The sequence below is a fragment of the Centropristis striata genome, chromosome 3, assembly GCF_030273125.1.
Source record: "Centropristis striata isolate RG_2023a ecotype Rhode Island chromosome 3, C.striata_1.0, whole genome shotgun sequence".
NCBI lineage: Eukaryota > Metazoa > Chordata > Actinopteri > Perciformes > Serranidae > Centropristis > Centropristis striata.
This window is the reverse complement of record NC_081519.1, coordinates 749,892-764,770: the sequence shown is the minus strand read 5'-3', so window position 1 is coordinate 764,770 and position 14,879 is coordinate 749,892. Positions and strand designations below refer to the sequence as shown.

The following is a 14,879-nucleotide window of genomic DNA, read 5'->3' as shown; positions in this document are numbered from 1 at the left end:
ATGAAGTTGGGCAATAAAAATATTAGACAGACTGTTTTTGTGCGCAAATTTTAAACATTTTAGATCAGGATGGGAATTAAGAACTGGTTACAACAGTAAGGGAACCGGTAAAGGATTGGGCAGATAAACAGAATCGATAATGACAATTTTTTTATTTTAATTTGATCTTATTAATTAATATCCTTAGTTTGAGAAACCCAAAGACTGTATCTCAGAAACAAGTAGAAGTTTCCATGCACTCAAAAGAAGCGAACTGGGTGTCTGCTACCTTCTCCTCAGTCTAACATGTAGCTTCTACTAAATAAAATGTTTTGTGCTTGAACAGTTTTAAAACATGTAGTTTTAGCATAAAATGCAACACTTTAAAATTCACTAGAATACTTTATGTTAAAACAACCTAATTAAATTGCTGAATATAATACTTTGTTTACAAATTATTTATTTCCTGAATAATTACTATTATGTTCATTTTCATATGATAAAGGTAATCTTTTAGGCTAAACCACTTCAACCTAACTTTGTTTTGTTGGCTCAGCACAATTAATTCATGTACTTCACTATTTTAAAAAGTAGTTGTAACTACCCTATTAAATAAAGTAACTTTTAATAATGTCATACACGTTTAAATGGCCCAAGAAAATTATGTTAGTATGTTACAATTACCCTTATAAATCTAGTTGGACTGACCCTGGTAATTAATAACAGTAACACAAATACATCATGTTGACCCGACATATTTATGTTTTGTTCACTTAACAAAACTGTTTCTCGCTAAATTAAAGCATTTTATTTAGGTGGAAATTATTTATTATTTATTTAGTTCTGGGAACAAGTTTTTTTTTTGAGAGTGAAGGAGAAAACAGTTTGGTTGTAAAGCTGCTTCAGCTGTAGTCTGCTGTGGTCTGATGGTCCCTCTAGTGGTGCAGAGGGGAACTGCAGCTGGTGCAACACGGGTGCAACACACCTGACACACACACACACACACACACACACACACACACACACACACACACACACACATTTGTGCAGAGTCACTGTCATGTGGGCTTTGAGTCAACAGCTGCCACAGTGAGAGTTTATCTTCAATATCTGGGTCAGTCTGACTCACTGCTGTGACCACTCAGTGTGTGTGTGTGTGTGTGTGTGTGTGTGTGTGTATCAATGACGAGGCATCTTAGATGTGACCGCCTCACCTGTCTCTCTTTCTCTTTTTCTGTTAAAAGGGAATCTGACTCAAGAGGTCTGATCTCAACATAATAACATCTGATTTACTGGATGGAGGTGTGTGTGTGTGTGTGTGTGTGTGTGTGTGTGTGTGTGTGTGTGTGTGTGTGTGTGTGTGTCTCACCTTCCACCTGTTGCCTATAAGCATCAGATGACTCACACACATTGACGCAGCAGGTGAGGAAAAGAAAAGAGAGAAAGGAGAGACTGAGAGGAATAAACCCAGTGATTGTTGTTGAGGAGATCAAAGGGAGAATAGAGACGATGAGTCACTGCTTCAGTCTCACCAGCTGTTGTTGTTGTTGTTGTTGTTGTTGCCATAAGTTATGTTCAACTTTGACCTAAATCCTGGAAAAACAACATTAAGTTGTCCTGTCTACTTAAACTTTATCTGTTACAATTATTGTTACTGTTCTTATTAATATTACTACTCTGAATGTCCATTTACACCAAAAATACAAAAAAGAAAAATGTCAAAATCATGAGTTTTGTCGCCATTCTTTAAAAAAATATACATTCATGCTGAATGTCTTTCTTCAGGTGATGTTCCCCAGTAATATTTACAGTCCTTATACTTTTTTTTATCAGCTCAGTGTGATATTTGACTCTCAGTCAGAACGTTTTTGCCAATCTGATACATGGAAACAAGACTATTTGGGAACCTACACTACTGGTCAAAAGTTTTAGAACACACCAACTTTTCCAGAATTTAATTGAAAATGATGCAGTTTAATGTCTCAGTCTACTCTGAAATGAATGCACATATGCAACATTTAAAATTCTTTATTGAGCATGATAGTGTTTTGAAAGTAAAAAAAAGATTCAAAATCACATTTTATGTTGGACTAAAGGACAAAAAAAAGACACAAAATGACCAAAAAAAGACACAAAATGACAAAAAAAGACACAAAATGACCAAAAAAAGACACAAAATGACAAAAAATACACCAAAAGACACAAAATGACTAAAAAAAGACACAAAATTACCAAAAAAAGACACAAAATGACAAAAAAAAGACACCAAAAGACACAAAATGACTAAAAAAAGACACAAAATTACCAAAAAAAGACACAAAATGACAAAAAAAAGACACCAAAAAACACAAAATGACTAAAAAAAGACACAAAATGACCAAAAAAAGACACAAAATGACTTACAAAGACATGAAAAGAATTCAAAAATGGACAAAATAGCCCAAGACTCCATAGAGTTAAGTTGTTAACCCATTTCTTGTTCCCTGAAAAAGGCCTACTTGTATAATTCTGAAATGTACATTATTTTCCAGTTTTGGTTAAGCTTACCTTTTTTTATTTACCTCTGGCAGTTCACCACTTACCTTTGGACCCTTTCAAGCTGTTCATTTGACTTGAACTGCTTGAATTTCAATAAAAAACTGGAAAAATTGGGGTGTTCTAAAACTTTTGACCGGTAGTGTATATGACGGCATAAAAAACAAACTGCATCTTGGTAGTTTGTGTTAAAGTACCAAGTAGTAAATATTTAATTCTCCATCTAGTGTATTCTCAGTCTGTACTTCCTGTCCTGCTGCTGTAAAACTCACTGGAGCCTCCAATGTGTTAATCCACTGCTGAAAAGAGTTCCCAACATATTATTATATTATATTATATTATATTATATTATATTATATTATGTTATATTATATTATATTATATTATATTATATTATATTATATTATGTTATATTATATTATATTATATTATATTATGTTATATTATATTATATTATATTATATTATATTATATTATATTATATGCACCATTTACATGTTTCATTAGAACTACAACCACCAGTTTGGTTTACGTTACTGAGCTTTCCTTTCTTTTAAATGAACATATGTATTTGTTATTTTGACAGATGGACCAAAGACATTTTGTATAAGTCGCCTGAGGTCGTAACAAAAGGAAGCTAAAGGTTATAACACAGTACACAGGGAGTTGTGATGGAGGTTGTGATGCTTTTAGATCTCTGGGCAGATTCACTAAACATTAACAAAATAAATGCTTCTTAAGTGCCACCTTTTTTTTTCTTAATTTTGTTCTTAAGACAAAATTGAGGAAGATTTGGTATTTATGAAGAAATTTCTATCTTTTCTTTCGTTTTTTCTTTTCTAAGATATCGTTTTTTCTTACGTTTTTTTCCTAAAATAAAACTTGAGAACAAATGAGATTATTGAAAACAAAGTTCTTAGATTTCTTCTCATATTTTAAGAGAAGCCCTCAGCAGTCTGAAAACAGATACAGTGAAAAGGAAAGTCATGATTTGTATTTACTTGAACACATTTGTACGACATTTATTTGATTTCTTTAATATTTACTTCAGCCCTAGACTAATTGCTTTAGGACAACAGGTGAAATTAAGCAACTGTGCTGACCCCGGCATATTTATACTGATGCTTTTGCTGATATATTCATTAATGTGCATTGTCCTGATCAAATAAAGAAATAATTTGTTAACAAATGTACATTTTTTGGCAGTTGACGTATAATTAAAATGTGCTTTCAGTCTGAGTGACATGTGACACTATTCCTAGATTTCACTACAATGTTCTCTTAGTGAATCAGAGGCAGTTGTTGTATTTGATACTACTTAATTAATCACTATGAACATATTATTAAGTAGGCCAAGTTACTGAAACTATGTCCTTACTGTTATTACTTTTAGATGCTAGGGAGTAAAATCCACCAGCAGATCACGTCTTCATTAGACAATAACTAACTAGGCCTGCAGTTGTTTTTCTGGCGAATGATAATTTATAAATCTAAGAACGTCCTGAGTGAGAAAACTAAAGTTCCTAAAACGTGACAATTCTTAAGAAAAAATGGTGAGTAGCATTTAAGAACATTCTTAGGAACATCTTTTTTTTTTTCTTAAGAATTTTCTAGATAAGAGTTTTATCTTTTATAACACTTTAGTGAATCTGGCCCCTGGTATTTTGTTTGATAAAATATAAAAGAAGGCAGCAGAAATGTAAAAAGTGTTGATTTCCAGTGAATAGCCACAGACTCACAAAGTCTCAGATAAAAAGATTTGTTCTGTTTCTATCTGAGGGTCAAAGAGTTCATCTGCCTGAGTCTGATTCCTTTCAGCAGCATCTGTGATTCAGATGTGAAATAACTCACAGAGATGATCCTGAGGTGACAACACATGATTACAGGGAACACACACACACACACACACACACACACACACACACACACACACACACACACACATGTACTTCTATCTTTGTGAGGACCCTCATTGTAACAGTGATTTCCCTATCAAGGTTATAGTAGTTTTGGATTTTTATTAGTTTTAGTTTCAATTTCGTTGTGAATTTTTGTTTTCAAATTCAGGTAGTTTTAATGAGTTTTTAGAGTGAGTTTGCTAGTTTTAGTTGCTTTAGTTTTTATTAGTTGTAGTTTTTTGTAATGGGGTATTTGTTGGGTGGGAGATTAAAAGAGGTCACAGTAAATTTTTCCTTTATTTCCTTTGTCTGATCCATCTTCATTATGTATGAAAAAAGTTGACAAAGATGAAAACGAAGGACATTTTCACTATAATTTTAGTTAGTTTTGTAACCACACAATACAGTTTCAGTTAATTATCATGATCATGTAACCTTTAACCCTTAAAACAAAGTCTGAAATCTAAAAAAAGCCTTTAAAGAAGTGAGGACCGGCCGAAATGTCCTCACTCTGTTGGTTAAAAACGTGTTCTGGTCCTCACTATGTAGGAAGAACAAGAACACACACACAGAGAGGTTGAGTGCGTTCACAAATCCCCCTTAGAGAGTGAGGTGTTTGTGTTTGTGTGTGTGTGTGTTTGTGCCCCACCCTGGCCTCAGTTACCCCCGAGGATGCTGGGTAATGAGTGAGGCTGTGACCTCAGACTGAGTCAGAGCTGCTGTGGTTCAACACTTCTGTCCTGGCCGTTTATTTTGGGAGCGTTGTGGGCGGAGCTTTGAATTTAATACAGGCTGATATTACAAACAGCCTCAGGGAGTCACAGCGTCTGAACTCAGACCAGAGAGAAGGAGAAACATCTGGAGCGCCTCCTGGTGGCCAGCAGTGTTATAGAACCTGCCTCATGTTAGTCAATGAGCAACACTGAAAAACTTAAAGCATCAAAGTAGAAAACATTTAGGTCATGGATCTCAAGCTGGCGGGCCAATTGTGGCCCTCGTGATGATATTTTGTGGCCCCCACCTTGATATGAAAGTTTAATGTGAGTTTTATATGAATGGCACTTTACCGTGTTGTGTGTGGAAGGTCCCTTTGTTTACCTTTTTTTGGTAATTTTGTGTCTTTTTTAGTAATTTTTGGGTCATTTTGTGTCTTTTTTAAATAGTTTTGTGTCTTTTTGGTCATTTTGTTTCTTTTTTTTTAAGTAATTTAGTTTTTTTATGTCATTTTGTGTCTTTTTTGGGTCATTTTGTGTCTTTAAAAAAAATAATTTTGTGTCTTTTTTGGTATTTTTGTGTCTTTTTTTGGTCATTTTGTTTCTTTTTTAAGTAATTTAGTTTTTTTCTGTCATTTTGTGTCTTATTTGTGTCATTTTTTAATATTTGTGTGTCTGTTTTGGTAATTCTGTGTATTTTTTGGTCATTTTTTAAAGTAATTTTGTGTCTTTTTTTGGTTATTTTGATACTGCCTCCAGCGGCCCCCAGGTAATCTGAGTTTGAGACCCTTGTTTTAGGTTGTTCTTATCACACTGATGTGTTTGTTCAAGGCCATTTTACATTTTTTTCGCCGCATTTTATCATCAAAACACTTAATAAATGAATCAAAAAAATACTTGCAAAATTGATTTGTTATGAAAATAATCAGCTTATTTTTGTTATCATTATATTTGTCCAAACAAATGTACCTTTACATAAAAATGAACAAGAAATTGAAGAAAACAAGGGTGGTCTAATAATTTTGTACATGACTGTAGGTCAAAAGATTGTTTCGGTATTTTTAGGTCGTTTTAACACACTGATTTGTTTGTTGAAGGCCATTTCTCTTTTTTTTCTCAGCATTTTATCATCAAAACAATTAATAAATGAATCAAAAAAATACTTGCAGACTGATTTGTTATGATAATAATAGTTATTTGCAGCCCTAGTTGTCTTTTTTCAGACATTGTTCACTCTGACCACCCACTAAGAATTATATCAATTTGATCTTTTATTTAAAATTACAAACATATTCTAAAGTTTTAGGTACAGCTGCAGTATAGTCAAACATTAACCCCTTAAGTTCAACACTTATTAATGTTTTGAATCCTTTTTCCCAAAGAAAAGACATTAAGTGAAATATAAAAGCTGCTCCAGCTTGGTGGTGACAGTAAATACACGACACAAAAACAAAACGGCAGCACCAGAATCGATGAATCAATTATTATTATTATTATTGATCCCACAGCGAACGTCAAAAGAAGAAGAACAAAACATTTACATTCTGTTGGTTCCTGTCGTCCGTTGAGTCCTTCGTTCTGTCGACAGGTTTCAGATCCTCAAACATCAGGAAGTTCTCTGGTTTCCTCCGTTAAAGCTTTTCTACAAAAATATGACGACCGACGTGTCACATCTGATCACATCGTCTGATCAATAAATCAACAAAAATACAATCAGGATATGTATACATACATTTTTATATATAGATTTAGATCTCTCCCAGGAATAGAAGCACTAATATATACACACACACTCAACTGGTGGGCTTATTGGGTCCAATCAATCAATCAATCAATCAATTGAATACCAGAAGCTCTTCGACCAATAAGAAGGCAGCTTTTCTGTCTCATCAGCAACATCAACGCTTGAATCAGCAGCAGGAAGTCTCTAACTGAGCATAAAGTTTCGCTGCGAGCTGATTGGAGGCCGGACTACATTACCCAGAATGCAGCTGGTCTCTGCAGGGCCGTAACCATAGAAACACTGAGGTCCTGATCCTAAATTCTCCCTGCAGAACTCCTGAATAAATGAGCCGCCAACCAAACTCAATTTTGTGGCTATTTCAGAAAATTGCAATGTTTTATTTCCTCAATTATTGTTGCATTATGTTTTTTGTAAATGTAGTTTTCACATTATAATCTTCTCTACACTTCAGAATTACCTTCTTAAATTACTTTAAATTAAACTTTAGATTCCCACATAAAATGGCAGATTTTGGTCTAAAAACATATCAGGAATGGAATATATCAGTTAAATGTTGAGCTGCATCCATCAGTAGATTCAGTGATTCTAGCTCTCATATGCAAATATTTATTCAGTTTTATTTAGTCTTTTATAACTGTAAACTAAATATCTTTGGATTTTGAGCACAAAAAATGAAGCATCTGAGGTCAATATGGCCCAAATCTTCTATCCTGATATTAATAATTTATATCTCGATAACGTTATGTATCACGATAGAGCATGTCTGTATGAAATAATAACATGTTAAAGCCTTTTTCTGTATAATTTTTACGTGGTGTTAGCATGCAGCAGCTCTGTGGTTCCAGCCCTCATCTATCTTTGGCTCTGGAAAATTAGAACAAGTTTCTATTTCCTGATATTTTATAGACCAAATTGCTAAATTAATACTTTCATTAGTGGTCGCTGTAGTAAACTGAGCTCAGCTGCTCTGGACGCTCGTTGGGCAACTTTGAGAGGCAACATGGCAACATTATTCAGTCTAAACTCGTGGTTATATTTAAGAGACGGAGATGTTCTTTGCTTACTATATTTAAGAGATTTACTTTTATAAGTCACCTTATAACACCTTTGTTGCTGTAATGAAGGAGAACAACTCCAGACTGATTTAATCACTGAAGATATCTGAGACTTATTGTTATTATACATGTGACCTCAGAGAAAAACAGCTAAGAGAAATGATTTTTTAGGAGAATTACAGGTGGACAGATGTGAATATTTGACCAACTTGGAACAGGATCCAGAGTAGAACCAGCTACTGGACCAGAACCAAACTCTACTGGAGATAAATAAAGTTTAAAAGTTGATGCAAACACAAACTCTGAACAGTCCTGAAGATATTTCAGTGATTCTTCAGCGGAATTTAAACAAAACAGCATTACATTTGTCTGAAAATACCAGTTTAAACCGATAGAATAAATAATTACAGCTGAAATAATGAATCCATTGACTCATAGATCAACCAAAAAATGGATTAACTGTAATTTTTTAAGCAAAAGGGCAACAAATTCAGAAGTTCTGACTTCAAACTTAAGGAACAATCGATGGGCATTTTCCCAGATTTCTAACAATTTTACTGCCAAATAATCAGCAAAATAATCAGTAATAAAAAATGATGAGTTGCAGACAAATTCAAGAGACACATCAGCTGTCAGATGTTCTCAGATGATCAAATAAAAACATTTTTATTGTTATTTGTTTAAGAAAATGTATTTATTATTACATGTTTCTGTGCATAGACTTGTGAATCGATTTTTGTGGCGAATAAGATAAAAAAAATTTAAAAAATCATGATTATTTTTGATTTAAAAGCTCTTAAATGTGGTTATTAAAGAATTGTGACCAAAAAATGTACCAAACAGAAAATATTACAGTGCAAAAATAAAAATAAAATTGTCAGTGCTCTCTGATGGACAAACTCTGTAACAGAGAAACTTTCTCTAAATTAACTGAAACATTTTGAAATGATGTATTTACATTTCTTGTTATTTACTGGCAACTTCATGTTTTACCAGTTTATACGTCGGCCAACAGGTAACAAGAAATTGTTAAAAATATAATAGATTTGATAGAAATAGTGGCGCCATCACATAGTTTGTCGACTCAGCACAAGTCTTGGTCATAATTCTTAATAACCAACATTAAGGTTTCTTATCAAAATAACAGTTTGTTTAACCCGTTTAGGCCTAAAACGCCTGGAAAAAATGCCAGTAAAACCTCTCGGGTGATTTTAAAATCAAGTTTTTCTGTAAATCCAACAGAAGTGTCAACTCTTCTACTAAATAATAGATTTTTCAGCCTCTGTAGCAGATAGAAATGAAATTCATAAAGTATCTGAGAGCTTATAGCTGTTATATCTGAGCTCCCTCCGCTATAGTCGTCTTCACCATGATTTATAAGTTCTGGAAAAGTCCCATGATGCATTGGGACACTCCCACATGTATTCTGATGCATTTCATTGGCCAAGAGACCAAAAATAGGTGGAAAAAACTACAAAACGGCGTATCCGATTTCCGCTTTAATGGTAGAATAACACAACAGCTCCCAACAGGTTTTAATGGTAGAAATGTGGTAATGCTTTCCCGCCTTAAATGGGTTAAAAGCAAATATCAGTCTCTAGTTATTGCATTTTTGGTAATTAAAAGGTTTATTTTCTGTGGTAGCTGGAGGAGAACGAACCAAGGCTGAAAAAACCACAACACAACGTCCAGATATTTATAAAGTTAATCTACCTGAGAGTTCAAAAACCAAACTTTGGCTCAAAAATCGAGGTTCTGCAACAACAACACAGACAGTAAAGGAAACCTCAACACCGAAAAATAACTCAATTATGACTCTTTCTGTGATTCATTTCTGATCCATGCAGGTTGTTTTTGATTTGTAAACCTTTCCTACGGGACTTAAAAATCGATGACGTCTTTTTTTTTTTTTAGTCAAGCGAGAGAAACTGTACTGCAAATATTGAGACGTAAACCTGGAAACTAGAAATGATTTTGTTGAATGCTTCAGGCGGGAGATTCTCATTGGAGTATACAGGCTCCAGTTCTTAGAATACATTCATGTTTTAGCTGAACGTCTCGTCATCGTGCTGCTGCTCATAGCCCGCTATGCTCGCAGCAATGACGTCGTCCAGTTGCCTCTCTAAACAACAATGTTGCCTCTAAAAGTTGCCAACAGATCGCTGCCTTCTTCTTGGTGGTCGTTCCTCTTATTAACCAGCTAATTATTTACACAGTAAACCAGACATTCGCACACAGTAACATTTTTAATCCGTTCCACTAACAGCAGACGTCTCCGGGGCAGAAAACTGGTGAAATCGTGACTCATCTTCAGTTCAAATTTCTGCAAAGAAAGCGAGAGACCTCTGGTCCGCTAAACATGGGAGCAGCTCGGCTGTTTCTGTTCTAACGTATTTACAGACTCAGTTTGATCCAGAGTCACTAAGTCCTGTTTGCTGTTTGACTCTTTGAGATGATGAACACTGACTCACAGCCAGCTGGTTGAACCTCCACACAGTGACTCAGTGGCTGTTTACTAAGCCCCGCCCCCCTGGGAGCTTCTGCAACAACAACAAACAAAAACAAAGCCAAATCAAACACACCCAGGACTGAAGAGGATCTGACTAGAACAACCAACAGTTCTACTGGTGGACCGGGTCGGACCAAAAACTTGATGCACAATCGAAATGCAAACATGAACCAAAAAACAAAAAAGGCAAAAGGTGGTCGCTGCGGCAACAAGAAATGACGACAAAGTCTCAAAAAAAAAAAGGCTTAAAACAAATCTAAAGGGCCTAAAAGGAAGCAGAACATAAAATAAGACACACGTGGAGTTCCAGCGATGAATCAGTTCACAATCTGAGGAAGTCTGTTTGATTTGTTCCGTTAAACTAAAACTGAAACAGTTTAACCAGCAGGAAACTAAAAGCATCAGCCTCATTAGTGGTTGGTGGGCGGGGGCAGCAGGGGGGGCGGAGCGGTCGTTGGTCTGGGTCCGTTTGAGCTTCACGGCTCTGATCTGGTTCAGCATGCCTCCTCCCTCCGGGACCAGCGGCTCCTGGTTCTGGTTCTGGGTGTGGCTGGAGGGGGGCGGGGCCTGGGGCTGCTGGTGGCCCAGACCGGAGGCCTCCCCCTGGGACTGGACCTGCATCTGGACCTGGTGGTGCTGCTGGAACAGCTTCTGTTTCTGCTGCTGGTTCAGCTGCTCCTGGTACTGGTCGTGTTGGAGCTGTTGCTGTAGTTGCTGAAGTTGCTGCTGTTGCTGTAGATGCTGCTGTTGCTGTAGTTGCTTCTGATGCTGAAGCTGTTGCTGTAGTTGTTGCTGCTGATGGAGATATTGCTGCTGCTGCTGTTGCTGCTGCTGAATGTGGAGTTGCTGGTTGTGCTGCTGCAGCTGGCTGCGTTGCTGATGGTGGTTGACGTGTTGGTTGATGTGCTGCTGTTGCTGCAGGTGTTGCTGTTTGCTGTTGCTGCCCTCCTGTGGCAGGGAGGGGACGGTGGGCCCGGGCACGGGGATGGGCATCTGGCCCGGGACCAGCTGGTAGTACGGGGAGGAGGAGGAGGAGGAGGAAGGAGGCAAGGCGCTGAGGCTCTGGGTGGAGGTGCAGAGTTTACTGTAAGCTAAACCTCCGGCTCCTCCGCCAGACGGCGCCGCGAACACGTTCTCCTCGCTGCCGCCGCCGTTCCCCGCCAGGGCTTTGAGGGGGACCTGCGGCGTGCTGATGGGGATGGGCACGCCGCCGCTGATGGTGCCCCGCCGGTACGCCGGCTTGGACGACGGCTTGCGCCTGATGGTGGCGGTGTGGGACGGCAGCTGGCGGGCGGAGCGGCCCAGCAGCTCGGGCTCGGCCAGCAGGCTGACGGTGGACGCCGGACGCTTGGACTGGGCGAACTTCCTGAACTGGAAGCTGAGGTCGGAGTTCCTCGGGATGGTGGAGGACTTGTCGAAGTCGGACTGGCTGCTCCCGTGGTGGAGGTGGTGCAGGGAGATGGAGTCGGCGTCTCCGTGCAGAGAGATGGACTCGTAGTCGACTAGAGAGACACAAAGACCTGTTAGACGCTGATCTGTTATTTATTATCTCAGAGACATTTGATGCTTTCATCTCTTCTGACGGACAGACGACAGAAGCAGCAGGACGCATGATGACATCATGATGACATCATGATTACATCAGTGACTCACTCAGTGTGTGTGTGTGTGTGTGTGTGTGTGTGTGTGTGTGTGTGTGTGAACAATTAAGGGATGCATCATTGTGGAAACTCTTATCTACACAATCCAATTACTGTTAAATTACACAAACAGATTCATCATGACGTTCTACACAATCAGATTAAAAACAGACGTCAGCATATAGAACCAGCGCTGGAATAAAGTATTCACATCCATTACTGAAGTAAAAGTACTAACACTAGAATACTCCACTAGAAGTAAAAGTCCTGCATTCAGAAGTAAAGTACAAAAGTATCAGCATCAAAATGTACCTAAAATATCAAAAGTAAAAGTGCTTGTTATGCAGGATAATCAATCAAAATATATTATTCTATTATTATTTTTGATGCATTTATGTGAATAGCGTTTTAAATTTTGCAAGGTGGGGCTCATCTTAATTAAATGTGTAATTATTTACATGCAGTCATGGAAAGAATATTAGAACACCCTTGTTTTCTTTAATTTCTTGTTCATTTTAATGTCTGGTACAACTAAAGGTTCATTTGTTCAGACAAATATAATGATAACAACAAAAGTAGCTGATAAGAGTTTAATGTAAGAGCTGATATCTAGACATTTTTTTTAATGGTTTTATTGATAATGATTTTGGTTATTATCAAAAAAACCATGTTAAATGTCTAGATATCAGCTCTTAAATTAAAGCCATGTGCTTTCTAGACATTTAACATGATAATCTTTACATCTATGTTTTGTCATTTTATGTCTTTTTTGGATCATTTTTGACATCTACAGTGATGGAAACATTCTTGATAATAACCAAAATCATTATCAATAAAACCATGTTAAATGTCTAGATATCAGCTCTTACATTAAACTCTTATCAGCTATTTTTGTTGTTATCATTATATTTGTCCAAACAAATGTACCTTTAGTTGTACCAGGCATTAAAATGAACAACACATTAAAGAAAACAATGGTGCACTAACAATTTTTTAAAACCACTTTTGGCAGTAGATAAAACATTTTTTAGTAATTTCTGAAGCAAACCAGTGAAATATGAGGATGTAGTGTAACCAGCTGAGAGTGCAGACGGACAGAAACACAGAGACAGAGTCAGAGACCTACCATAGAGGGGAGGCTCTCTCCTCACAGCTGGAAGAGAAGGAAGGAAGTTTAGCCAAGAAAACACAAAACTACTGAGAGAACAACAGACCCAGAGGAGACCAGAGAGAGTCACCATCAACAGAGAAATACAGAGGAAACTAGAGACTAACTGAGAGGAGAGATAGTCTAGACGGATTTCAGAATAAAGGCCTCCTATAAGAAGTGAGGAGCATTTATGGGTACAAGTCAGGAACCGGCCTACCTTACATATCTCAAGGGTGCTGAGTCCAAAAAAAATGGTTCCCAAGCAAAATGTTGAGTTTTTGACCTTCTAAATTGTATCAAATGGCCACCAAATTGCCCATCATGCTCTGTCATTGGACCATTTCCCCTTAGTTTTTTTGTAAGTAGGCAATCAAAGATGAGGAAATTAAGTTTCTGGATCTATAGTCTAGAGTCAAAGCAAGGATATAGTGGAGGCTCAGTGTCTTTTTATGTACATATGTATGCAAAATACCAACTGGAACATTTAAAAGTGATTTGATTGAATATTTAGGTCGGCCTTTAAAAAATGACAGAAATAATGCTTAATTTCACCTTAAAAGTTGGTATTTTGCATATACATATATATATATACATAAAAAAGACACTGAGCCTCCACTATATCCTTGCTCTGACCCTAGACTATAGATAATGTTGTGTTTTGTTTTAAGTACTTTCCTATATTGATATAAATATCAATATTTTGTACTGTGCAACTGGAGGAGGACTGCTCCAAACAAAATTTAATTGTCTTGTACAATGACAATAAAGTTCTATTCTATCTAGAAACTTAATTTCCTCATCTTTGATTGCCTACTTACAATAAAACTAAGGGGAAATGGTCCAATGACCAACGGCCGCCATTTTGATATGCAAATGAGAAGGTCAAAAACTCAAAATTTCGCCTGGGAACCATTTTTTTTGGATTCAGCACCCTTGAAATAAGTAAAGTAGGCCGGTTCCTGACTTGTACCCATAAATGCTCCTCACTTTCACTTTTTGGACAATTCCGTCTAGACTAATAGGTGGAGAGAGTCCCTGTCTCCCTGATGAAGACAGGTTAGAGCTCTGTGGCCGGGGGAAGCTTTTAGTTTGATTTTACAGACGTGTCTGTTGGTGAAGCTGTCTTTAGTCTCTATTTGGATCAAAAATTGTTCCTGTAAGTCAGGGGTTCCCAAAGTGTGGTGCGTGGACCCCCAGGTGTGCACGACATGAAAAATGTAATGGCGATCTGATAATTACACAATTAATTTTTTTCCCCACACAATAAAGACGCGTTAATAAACATTTCCTTTGTAAAATGTAAAATCAAAAACTGTAATATTAATTAATAAATAAATGCAGGCTATTCAAAATGAACTTCATGTTAAAATGAAGCGTAGAAGAAGTTCTCTATCTGTGTTATGATGACGGGTTGTTTAGCTCCACGCTCATTTAAACTTGCTGCAATTTTTGTTCAACGCAGCTCAAAATATTATAACATTTTCCAACTTCTCTTCTTTCTGCCTCTGATCCTGAGCCTTCATCATCCTCATTGATCTTAAAAGTGGAAGCTTCAACATAACTTTGTTGCATTATATTGAAACTGTGTTTCAGATGAATTCAAATGTGAGAGCTCATTATTTATATTTCATTATATATGTGTTCTCATTTGAGCAT

At 36.8% G+C, this 14,879-nt stretch overlaps 1 protein-coding gene across 1 annotated transcript in view; it reads right to left on the bottom strand.

Annotated features, from left to right (window-relative positions):
- Nucleotides 1-10,694: 10,694 nt before the first annotated feature.
- mtss1 (MTSS I-BAR domain containing 1) overlaps nt 10,695-14,879 on the bottom strand; it is a 104,484-nt gene continuing 100,299 nt past the window's right edge. Inside the window, 3 exon segments of the mRNA XM_059330227.1 lie at nt 10,695-10,873; nt 10,875-11,935; nt 13,200-13,431. Coding sequence (XP_059186210.1) covers nt 10,844-10,873; nt 10,875-11,935; nt 13,200-13,431 — 1,323 coding nt within the window. The 3' untranslated portion in view covers nt 10,695-10,843.